The 12,441-nt window shown below is 35.7% G+C and overlaps 1 protein-coding gene across 1 annotated transcript; it reads left to right on the top strand.

The window, feature by feature from the left end:
* Positions 1-1,063: 1,063 nt before the first annotated feature.
* LOC124301569 (odorant receptor 49a-like) lies at positions 1,064-8,456 on the top strand. Its single transcript, XM_046756786.1, has 8 exons — positions 1,064-1,084; positions 2,146-2,593; positions 5,739-6,027; positions 6,111-6,210; positions 6,306-6,416; positions 7,176-7,331; positions 8,204-8,250; positions 8,322-8,456. Exons 1-8 carry the CDS (start codon positions 1,079-1,081, stop codon positions 8,323-8,325), a joined length of 1,161 nt encoding a protein of 386 aa, XP_046612742.1. The 5' UTR covers positions 1,064-1,078; the 3' UTR covers positions 8,326-8,456.
* Positions 8,457-12,441: the final 3,985 nt, after the last annotated feature.

Genomic DNA, 12,441 nt, shown 5'->3' with positions numbered 1-12,441 from the left:
CGATCGTGCACGTATATGCAGAAATATATGTTGCACATCGCATAAATAAAGCGTGAAAATCTGCTCATTTGTTTTTCGCATATATATTTTTTCATGCGGGCTGCAGCGCAAAACTCAGAATAGATCGAAAAAGGTTCTTCCTACTTTAGAAAAGGGTTTAAAAATTTTCGTATTTTTCCATGTTAAAAAACAATCATCGATAAAAAAACTGGCATATTTTAGTAATTCAGAATTTCTGGTTAGAATATGAAAATTTTCCTAGCGATGGGGGATCGAATCATTGTTTCATGTAACGCGGTTTGAGTGAAAATCAACATTGTTATTAGAACAAGCGGTTTCTAAGAAAAAAAAAAATTAACGTCATTGAGTGTCAAATGGCAATTATTCGATGTCTGCAAAAATCGATTAGTTGAAATTATTGACTGAAAAAAAAATCGCTTTGGGCTGTTACGCTGGGAAAAGTAACTCGACAACAGTGTTTGACCAAAGTATGAGAAACGAAATTTTGAACTCTTTCGACTTGCTCGAGAATGAACGATACACGTACAGCGGAAACCAATTCCAGCCAATATATTCCTTGCAAAGGGAAAGAGCATGGCACTAATTGTAAGAGGTAAAGAGGAATCGCGTATAGTTTTTCCCTGATCGTAAGTGCAGAACTGTTCGTACTTCCATAGAGAATTTTGCCATCATATTCGCGATTCACTTCACGGAGATACCGTCAGAATTTGCATCGTTGTTGCATGTAAAAATTTTCAGAGAGATATTGCTTCGGTGTATTCGTAGCCTACTTGTATATGTGCATGAATATTTCCAAGTGTATCGACTGAACGTAAGTTAATCCTAATGTAGTTAAGGTTAACGATCATCCTACATGCCGTCTCTTGCGTGTGATCGATAATGCCCTCATAAATTTGAAAATGCACCAAATTAGACGATGCTCTTTTCTGGGTTCGATTGGCGTCTGCCTTCTGTCCAAATCGCCAATCAAAAACGAGACGGACTTTTCCTCGGTTCCAATCGTATGGTGGTCATTCAGTCCTTCGTAAGCCTGTGACTACGAAAAATCGCCTCTACGATGCAGGTCAGGGTCCAGGTTTCACTTCTTCGGTACTTCTTTATTTGCTTAACATACGCTGACAATTTCAGTTGAAATTTTTAGTATATCGATGAATTTATTCGTCATAGAAAGTGTTTTGCCTTCCCCGGCGTGAAACTAAAAACAAGTATTACAATAATGTTATAAAGTGTTCAGCTTTCATTCAAGTTATTTGTCAATTTCCTTCTTATTACACATGCATACTCATATATTAAAGCGAGCTTGTAGCAATATCGGTTAATTGTTCTCAAAGTCCATTCATATAAGCCTACAAGAGATACGACATTACTTTACCAGACAGTCTGAATGTATTTTTATACTACAAGACGTAAAATCAGTTTCAAATTTAATGAAATATGAAGTTAACGCGGAAGACTGTCGTAGAGCTAACGATAAGAACATGTGGTAAAGATAAGAGACGTGATCTAGTTAAAGGATCTTTGCCGAATGATTTGACAATGAAAGTGCAATGAAGGTATTTTTTGCGACGGTTACTGTTTAAATAGCGAGCAGCTGTCTTACATGAGATACAACCAAGTTCAACGCACCTGGAAAAATTTGACGAATTATACCATAAAGTAGCTGAAAATAGAGCACTTGTATTTTAAGTTACGTAAATAAGATAATGGGTATTTTTATTCAGTAAGTAACACCAAACCGATGTGAACTGGTTTACTGTAGTATAATCAAGTTGGGAAATTCAGTAATCTATAATCTCTGCTTGTGTTTACAGTGGTTTATAGACGAGCTTCCATCACAGCAAACTCTATTTTCTTTAATGACAAGAATGCTCGATTAAATAACGGCTGAAAGTGTGTTCCGATAACGCACAGATGACAAATCCAACCTCATAGTCGGGTTGTCGAATTAATTTTACTCGATTCCATTTTGATTTCACAATTTTGATTATCAATTGTTTTAGCGTATTGCCGGCAGTCAAATATAACATTACGAAACGATCCACGCAGCTTCGCATTTTGGTATTTGTAATTGTAATTGGTAATGTATTTTGGTGACGCCTGGTGTTTAACATTTTTTTTTAGCAGGCCGACGAAATTGTCAAAATATCGGACCTGCTGGGTTGGACTGAACGGATGTTAACGCCATTCGGCATGTGGCCAAAGGACAAACATGACCTACGTTTCGCCGTGAGCTTTGTCTACATGGCCGTTCACGTTGGCATGGAATGTGCAGATTTTACACGTCATATGGGTGACCTCCAAAATCTTTTGGACAACTTGTCCGAGACGACCATCTACATGATTTTGTTTGCAAAGGTAATCGTTTTTCACAAAAATCGGATATTGGCTCAGATGATCGACGCCATGAATGAAGATCGTACGGATTTCAAGAACAACAGGAGCATCGACGAGCAACGATTGTACGCCGCGTACAATGCGATGGCGAAAACATTTTTCAAAATTTTGGTACCCCTGGTATTTTCTACTGCCATTCTGTACTATTTGAGGCCTCTGGCTGGACTCATATTTTCAAGTAAGATTCATTAATTAACGTCCTATAAAGTAATTCGTCATTTTTTTAGGCCCACGTGGGTATGTGTTTCATGACTTTTAATTCCAACTATATTTTGAGATTGAATGAACAGGTTTTGCATGATTTTAATGTCAAGATCAACCGATGTAGATTTTGACGACTTAAAATCGGTTAAAACTGAGTTGAGCAAAACACTGCTCAGATTTAAAGACAAATCGTTTCACAATCAGTAATCGTTGAGTTAATTGCGAAAATTGTGGCAAGCTTCAGGACTGATTATTTTAGGGCAGCCGATTTTTTCTCTTTACTTTCACCGAAAATGCCTAATCATAAAAATTGACTTAACAACGTGAAGATAAATGCAAATTTCTGAAATCATTGGACGGTGAAGAGCGAACCTTTTCGTATTTGGGACAGGATTTTATGATGCCTCACCATATGATGAAACGCACTTTGGCATAACGATGAACGGAAGATCGGTGCCTTTTTTCAACCAGCGATGAAAATTTTACAGTATATCAACACTGGTATTTTTTTTTTTTTTTTGAAAATAACTTTTGGAATATCTTATATAATCACAGGAAAATTTCAAATCATTGTCAAAATACTGATTATTGATGGTTGTTCAAACGGTAGGAATTTTTTTGTTTTTGTTTACCAATAATGATTAGAAATACTTCACTTTCTGAGCTGCCGAAAAATTGTTTTCTTTTTGGGCAAAGTGGGTTAACTTCAAAAAATGTAAAAAAAAAAAAAAAAAAAAACGCTAGTTGAATTTTGGGCCAGTCCACTTTACACCAGCTTAGGATGCAGTAAAATTTTCATCTCCATCCAAGACACTGATCGATGATCATGTTAGTGTAACGGGTCGAAAAATAGTTGATTTTCGCAATTTTTTTTCGATGATTAAAACACGCTAATCAGCCTCATTTCTTTTATGTCGATTCAAAAAACTGACGAAAAATAGAAGATAAATTTACTAACGTTTGTTTCTATTTTCATTACAATTTTTTAACGGTAAATATTACATAAAAAGAAAAAATTGGTAAAAAGATTATTAATCATTATGAAAGCCGTTATTTTGCTATGGACTCTTTTTTCATCAGATTTGACAAAATGACGGCGATTTGAAAATAAAGTATCGAATTTAGCCTATTTTTTCGACAGTTTTTCGTTAAGAAAAATATGAAAATTGAAACAAAAAAAGAAGTTTCCATAGCAAGATGAAAAATGGCGTGAAGAACCGTTTTGAAAAACCACGTTTCGAGAAAACCGTTGATGAAAAAGTGTAAAAAAAATAAATGAAAGTAAATATTAAAAAATTTATATTCTCTTCTTCATGAATTCTTTCATTTGACACAAAAAAAAAATAGACTTATTAGCGTATTTTAACCATCGGAAAAAAATCGTGAAAATCAGTTATTTTTCCACCCGTTCCAATCGTTAATCGAGCGATTAGTGATTTTACACTTTAGTGAATTCACTATAGATCTTGTTTTAAAATTAACTGACCCCACCAGTCATTTTCGGGGGATTGACGTTATTTTAAATTTTATTCAATACTTTCAATTTGGGAAGAATCTGAACTATTATGTAAAATAGTTCAGTTATTTGTAACCAGTTAAAAGTATAGTAAGCTTAATATTCTCAGACTGAAAAATGAGCAGACCATACATGAATTTGAGAGAAAAAAGCTCGAAAAGTCTAACCAATATACTGACGAATTTATGGATTAACCAAACAATGCGAATATCTATTCTATAAAAATTCAAAATGCAGAAAGTCGAATTGTTTCAAATTCAAAATACGAAAGGATCAGAGTGGAGAAAACCATAACATAAAATAAAGCTCGCGTATTTTCTAGTGATTTGGTACGTTTTTTTCCTGCTTATTTGTCTTTCGTTTCATCGAAACGACGGAGCCGAAGTTACTACCGAGTGTCTATCATATTCACTGAAGAAAGAGTTTGAAAAATCGGTTCAACAGTTGTCAAGTTATTCGCGCACATACAACATTCCGACAATGAATTTTACGTAATAGTTTAAACTATAATACCATAAATACCAGTCAGCCAGGTAGGCAGTCCCATGTTACACGAGTGAAGTGAAAGTTGCGTACTTTCAGGCGTAATTTCGTTCCGGATTCATTTTACAACTAACGAATCGAGATGAAACACACCGTAGGTCATTTTCAGGCATTTCTACTACCAAGCAATCTGAGGTTGATTGAAATCGGATGATTCGTTTTCGCGTAAAGTGGGAACAAAACGTTGTGCAAACGAGTTACATGTCCAAAAGATTAAGAAAAGTCAACTTTTGAGTTTTGAAACGAAGCATCGATATTCAACAATAAGCTTTTGTTTGACGTTCCAGTATTTGCCATTTTTGTATTTCTAGAGATCTTCTTAGCTTACGAATACAATAATTTGGGAAATACTTCATATACGATTATCAGATAACGTAACGTAATAAATCGTATCGACTTTTGGCAAATGACCTCCAATCACTTACTTCAGCCGAAAAAAGTCCCCTTTTGAATTTTTTATTCAAAAGTTATTCCAAGTTAAAAAAAAAACATTATGTACTCCTGTATTCACGCGTCCTAAAAGCTAACCACCATGGAAATTATTTTTTTTTCTGTGCACATGCACATATTATATCGAACAACGGAATTGTTCGGTCCGCATTTTCATAAATAATGAGGTATTCTTTTAATATTTAATGCGGAAATTATTTCTTCAATAATAATTGTTTGGGGGGAAATGACATTTGATAATTTATGGCTGATAAAATTGACGGAGATATTAGTTTTGAATACAATTAACAAACGAATGCAAACGTTGGTGTAATATCAATATTTCAGCTGTTGGACACAGTTCTGATTTTATTTCGAGTCTGTTATTATCTTTGGCGCTTGCTCGTTATCAAGCGCTGTTTTATACCAGTTATAAAACTTCATCTAAAAGTGCTAAAAAAGCTGAAATATAATCTCACTTTCAACTACCTCCCAATAACCGAGAATTTTTCGCGCGTAATTTACTCACCATTAATTCACGACTAGTTCAACGATGCTCTAGATTGATTCGTAGATCAATTTCTGTTTTAAATATCGTATAATTATTAATGGAGATAATCCATTTTTTCAGAAGTCCACAATGGTAAGACACCCTATGTCTTACCGTACCGGACTCGTTATTCGTTCGAAATCACAGAGGTCTACACGTATGTTTTGGCCTATTTGTATCAAGGGGGAACATTGCCACTAGTCACCGTCGGCTTGATCGGATCCGACGGTTTGTTTATAACGCTCATGTTGCATATATGTGGAGAACTTTCAATATTATCCAGCAAAATAGCTGCTCTCAAAGAAGATAAGGCAAACTTTCAGCATAGTGGGATTCGGAGCATTGTTAAGAGGCATACACGTTTAATGTGGCGAGTTATTGTGTTCCAAAATTTTTAAAACCAAGAGCTAAATGTCGTTGGTTCCGTTTCTGATCGGAATATAAAATTCTCAGGATGGCGGAGAAAATGGACAAGGCATTCACCATCGTCTTGTTAGGCCAACTGTTCGGATCTTCCTTGCTCATTTGTCTCAATGGGTTCAATGTGATTGTGGTAAACACTTTTTAATCGTAATCGTTTTTCTTTGTGAAATTGAAAAGACCAGCGAAAAGAGACTTGCGATAAAATCTTATTCTTCCCTGAGACAGAATTCCGAAAGGGTTCAGAGGACCAGTTTGATTACTTTCGCCTTCTACGAGGCCTCAATGCTGACCTTTCTGTACGCCTATTGTTTCATCGGCGAGTGTCTGATACAAGAGGTGAGATTATTCAAGCTTGCGTGATCAATTGTACCCGGATCAAGGATAAATCAGTTTGACCGTATGAACAAAAATTTTGGAAAAGAAAAAAGAACGTTCGAACAATTTGCTGGAATTTTATTTGCGCCGATGATAGTTGACAGGAATGCAATAACGTCCCTTCTATGTGGTAGAAATAAATCTGGATAAATTCGAAAATCGCAAGCTAAGATGTCGTTAATTCGAGAAACGATTAAACTCTGGCGTTTTTTATCTGACGTTTTCAGACTTATTCTGTTCACCATAAACACAAATCCTCAGAGATTATCTGAAAAAAAAGCAATTATTTCCAGAGTGGATAAAAATAGTTTTTTACACGCTATAACAAACATTCGTCGTCGATTATAATTAGTGCATTTTGAGTAAACTATATTGTAAGATTTTTAAAATGATTTCAGATGATTTGCGGGAATTTGGCTGGTGACCAAAATGAGCCCAAAAACATTACAATCGAATTTAATTACCCCGAGCTTAATCAGGTTAAACCTTCCAATTACGAAACATTTTCTTAAATTATTGATATCCTAGCTTTCCTCACTTGAATTAGCTCACATTCGTTTCAACTACATAAATCAGGGATGTTGTTTCACTTAAGTTCACTGTCAATAGAACGAATATCATTGCCGATGATTTCTCAAATGGTTTTCTATCCATAGCCAAGTTTCAATTACCACGATTCGGCTGATTCGACTTTAGGCATAACCAGTCATTATTTCGCAGAGCAAACGTTTCAGAGAAGCTTGTTACGAATGTGCCTGGTACGATATACCACCACATCAGGCGAGGGATCTCATCGTATGCATGGCCAGAGCTCAGCAGCCTCTTTACTTGACTGCTGGAAAAATTTACATTTTCTCTTTGGAGAATTTCACCCAAGTAAGTTGCAATCTATAATCTATTTCGATCCGACCGTAGCGTACATACGACGTTCAATGCAAAGCAACGAACAAATGCTCGACGATTATGGGCATCTGGTTTCAATAATACAGTACGAATCTATTCAATATTTCATCTCTACCTACTTACGTCTATATCTAGGCACTGTATTTCGTACCTGACTGCGTAGTGCCGACGTATGTACCGAACCTCAATCAATTTCCCACACATGCCCATAACTTTAATCTATCGACGGATTTAGGTGGATTCGTAACACCAGCCCACAAAAAAAAATAAATAAAAAATAAAAAAAAATGAAGCTCGTTCCTTACCTTATCTTTCTACGCTTTTTTGAACGATTTTTGGTAAATTTCAGACCGATTCACATTAACAGATTTTTTATTTGGATTTAGTTCACCACAATATGTGAGAAATAAATTTAATCACGTTTAATCAATTTTTTCATTACTGTAAATACAATTTATAGTAATTTTTACGGATTTTTTGCAATTTATTTATATTTTTAAGGGCCTACGGGCAAAATAAACTTCAGATTTATACTCAGCGGATCGAATCACGTGTAAAACTTGTATGATTTATATTTAGAAATTTTTTTTATCACCAAAACTGCAGTTTTTTCCATTTTTTACGGTTTTTTGCATTTTTCTCAAAATTTTGAGGGTGTACGGACGAAAAGGACCTCAGATTCGGATTCAGCGCGTCAAAATACACGAAGGTAAGTGGGTCTGTTCAAATGTACAGACCACTTTTTTTTTTGTGGGCAGGTGTAATTTTTCGGCATCCTCCAAATCACTGCATTTATGCGCGTGAGCTTGGCTTTAATTGATATGAAAATTTACACATCGTTACAGATTATCAAAACAACAATAGCGTATCTTTCCGTGTTGAGGACTTTAACGTGAGTCTGGTATTTTTCTTCAATAATTTTAAAAGTAACTCCGTTACTCAAAGTCTTTTATTCATTTACAGGTAATACGTTGGATCACTCGCCTGTTCGCGATTACTTGCGAAATTGTGCCTGTGGCAAGATTTTCTCTGCATAAATCGAAGTCACCAGCGATTTACTGTAACAGAGTAAATTGTCCGGATGACTTCATACTTGACCAAACCCAAAGAAGACCAAAAATTATATGAATACGAACCTATAATTGTGAGATTTATTTTGTTTAATGAACTTTTATTTAATGGTGAATAAACTTAATGAAACTGCTATTTCTCATGACGAGAAGTTAACTTTTTCTTTGACGGATATATCGATAAAATTCAAATAAATAACAAAATGCTAATTGACGATACTTGGTTTTTCAAAATTTATAAAATAACAGTATAAAAATTTGCTACAAGAATCAAAACCGGGACATTTCTGATGGAAATATTTTCTTCTTTATAAGTGTAAAAAAAGATTGATTTCAATATTGTGAGTTTTCAGTTGATGCTATTACAGATTTAGCTGCAAATTATTTTTGTGATGGGTAATAAGGAAAAAAAAATTAATTACAAATCATTTCGTGATTGGATATCAGGAAAAACATTCAATTACTAACTACTGTTGTCTGAAATAGATATATACTATACACTGTAATAATAAAATTTAATGAAGACGTTTATTTGATATCTTTGGAATATATAGAGAAAGATTATGTGGAAACGAATCTCACCATCCGTTGGGGTGCAACCATTAGTTTCTTATAGGGTGTTACTTGAGCTGATAATTTGCAGGCGGGTGTTGACGTAATTCGTTAAATCCCGTTACGTATACAAGAAAATATTTGAATTATTGCATGGTTTAATCTTTCATTTGTATGGTATTCATTTGTTTTAACAACAGGCCTTACGTTTTTTACCATAGGTAGCTTCAAACACAAATTGTATCGTCGTCGAGGAAATGCTGCTTCTGATATCGTATAATGCATTTTACGTTATCAATAAAAGTTTTATGGGAAATTCCATGTAAATTGAGCCTATCCCAGACTGGAACCTCCTCGATTCTGTTTTCCTTTTAGAAGATTGTTATGCTATAAGTGGGAGCTTTCTGGATCGATTCAAAACTTTTCGTCACCTCATACCTGAGTCATCGAGGGTCAAAATTTTCAGAACGTTTAACATGAAATATTTATCAGTTAACCGAAGCAACGAATTCCGAGGGCGGGGGTTTAACCAAGTTTCTTCTTGACAGGTAATCACCAGATTGAGGTCTCACACAGTCTAGGTATATACCTATAATCAGGGAAGATGATTTTGAAAATGCTACTTTTTAAACTTCAATTTAGTCAAAACTAAACCGCATGGGATCAAACTGACCGTGTTCTCTGCTTTTGAAGGGATACCAATCCTGTCTTCCGGTTAAATACTCGGTATGTAATAAGGGTTTACAAAACTGGTCACTGATGAAAGTTGAGAAAAATGACGAAAAATACGAATATTGGGTTCACCTTTTCACCGAGTCTATGGTGTTTTATAGCGCATCTATACTATAACATATGCAATGAAAACCTGATTCAACATGAATATTTTTGAAGTTTCAAAAGTTTTCTTAGCGATTGCACACAATCACCATTGCAAGTTCTATCATTTCTAAAAGTGAGGATAGGAAAGCTCAACAACATCTGCTTGAAGACTCATTGTCAATAAAATACAATTTTATGTGAGATAGGATCTGGATAGCGCTCAGAATACTACTTCAATCACTTTTGTTGTCTATGAGACGTCGGCGACGTTATACGTGTACTTTTATTATTATATTGGTGAATGCTTGGCACAAAAAGTAAGTAATATTCGAAAAATATAAAGAAACCCCGTAATCAGTATCTCCGACAAGATTCAGGCGGATTGTTCAAGAATAAACGGGGCACACAGGCTGAATCAAAAGTTAGGAACAGAAAAAAATGGTTCTAAAAATCTCCACTATTCTTATTCGTGACAATGATAGTGAACATAAATAAAACAACGACTTTGCTTTGCAACAGAAATTAATCCGAGAAAATTCGATTAACACAAGCTTCCATAATTTGTGTTACGAGACAACGAAAGTCACAAGATACTTGGACACGAATACGAACTCAAGTCTGAACGCAACCTTGGCCATAGCTACATGTGTCTCTCATAAGACAACGCATACATGTCGAATAAGCCATTGTCTAGTTAAACTCAAAAATAATAACAACTATCCAGTGTTTTTGTTGTGGTGTCCAGCTCTGCGCAAACAATTAAAATGTTCAAAACGATTAAACTTTGTTCGATTTCACACTTCGATTGCTCATTTTATTAAAAAGACTGTTCATATAAAGTGGCTGAACCTGATATTCTTTTTCTCTATTACTTGATTCAATATTGCCATTAATTTATGTGCATAATCAAATAAATGGACGTAATGTTGCAAAATCAAGATTCGTGGAAGCGAATCGCCGCCAAATTACCTTGAAGGCGAGAACTAGCTAAGAAATTACTTCTCTATCTTCCCGTGTATAAGCAACCCGTTATATCTTAGGAACGCGTGAATATTTTTGAATGAGACTTACACGGCTGGTGGTCCCAGCTGATATAGCCTTAGTGTGAAAGTCTAATCGAAATCTGGCAAGTGGTTTCCGCAGTATTACCTGAAAGATGATGAAAAAAACATTTTTCTCTTTCATCTTCTTCTTCACGCTAGAGCGCCTTGTGAACACGATTCTGACCGAACGCGTATACCAATCGACTTCAAGTTTGAAATACAGATATTCGGCATCAAAATCTCGCCCCCTATTGATTTTGGCATGAATCTGAATTCTTATCCGGCTGGTATGTTATAATAAAGTTACGGAGTGATCGATAAAAAAAGATAGAAAAACAGAATGGCCGCTGGGTAGAGCAGTTAATAATATAAACGTACGATGGCGCTGCTGATTGCTTAACCAAAATGGCCGCCCCCTGGTGCTGTCACGCTCGTAACGATGTCGATCGAAAAAATATTTATAATAAATTATTATTTATTTACATATATGTTATCCAATTCAGAGATCAATTCGTAAAGGTGAAAATCGGTTATGCCCATTATGTTATGAAATAAGCGAGTGAGTGAAATAGTCATCGAGTGTCGTGAGAGTGAAAAAGTTCTACGATCAGGGTCGCCACCTCGCACCAATTACTGATTCGGAGATCACGGTAGGGGGGGATTTAACCTGTTATTACTGTTAGCAGTGCAAATCATCTTTTACGACTTACGGGCCTTACGGCCGTTAACGGTGAGAATTGAACGAAAAACGCAATGGTCATACGTTTCACTCAGAGATTTAGTTCTCCACCCAGGACCCGGAGTAAAGTAGTCAAAACCCGGAGAGGTGGCATCTCTGAGACGACCGTAGTTTCATACCGATGAATGTTTACTAGTTTTAAAACACTCGCTCGCTAAAGCTCGCTCAGGGTCGGATGCCTAGTGTAACTAGTTTTTGTGCTCGTGCACTCGATTATTCGTTGTCAGTGTTTTACCAGATGACATAGTTGTAGGGGAGACTGGGGCACGATGACTCCCACAAAAATTCTGGTATTTGCTTCACAGTATACAGAATGAACACTGTCTTTGCGCATGTGACGCAAACCGAATCTGCCCGTAAGATTCTTTCTATATAATGCTACAAATCACGTTTACACATGCATGTAAATATAACGTATCGTGATTTTATGACAATAAATTTCGTCAAAAAATACCACAGAACAATGAGCTAAGTGCTAACAGATTGGAAACACTACGCACAGCAATTTTAGCTCTAATTGAACGACGTTATTTTCATGTATTCCTATGTATACAATGCGAACCACTCACCTATTGCAATTTGTTGATCCTGGTCGTTCGGTTTTTTTTTCGATTCAAAATGTTATCTGAAGCATGCATATTGGTTTGACAGTACAAAATATGACGTTTTCAATAATCAAACTTGTAAATTTGAAAATAAGTCCGGAAGGTCAAAAATCATCAGGTCAAGGATCTGGACAGCCAGAACTACGGAGCGCTTGTCCTAGAAGTCGAGTTTCACCAGGAAGCGGACCTGGAGCGCAGAAACTACGCAACGCTTGGTCAAAAGTCACCAGGTCAAGAACGTGGACAGCCAGAACT

The sequence above is a fragment of the Neodiprion virginianus genome, chromosome 3 (genome assembly GCF_021901495.1).
Source record: "Neodiprion virginianus isolate iyNeoVirg1 chromosome 3, iyNeoVirg1.1, whole genome shotgun sequence".
NCBI lineage: Eukaryota > Metazoa > Arthropoda > Insecta > Hymenoptera > Diprionidae > Neodiprion > Neodiprion virginianus.
Note: the sequence above shows the minus strand (reverse complement) of the source record. Positions and strands in the feature narration are given on the sequence as shown.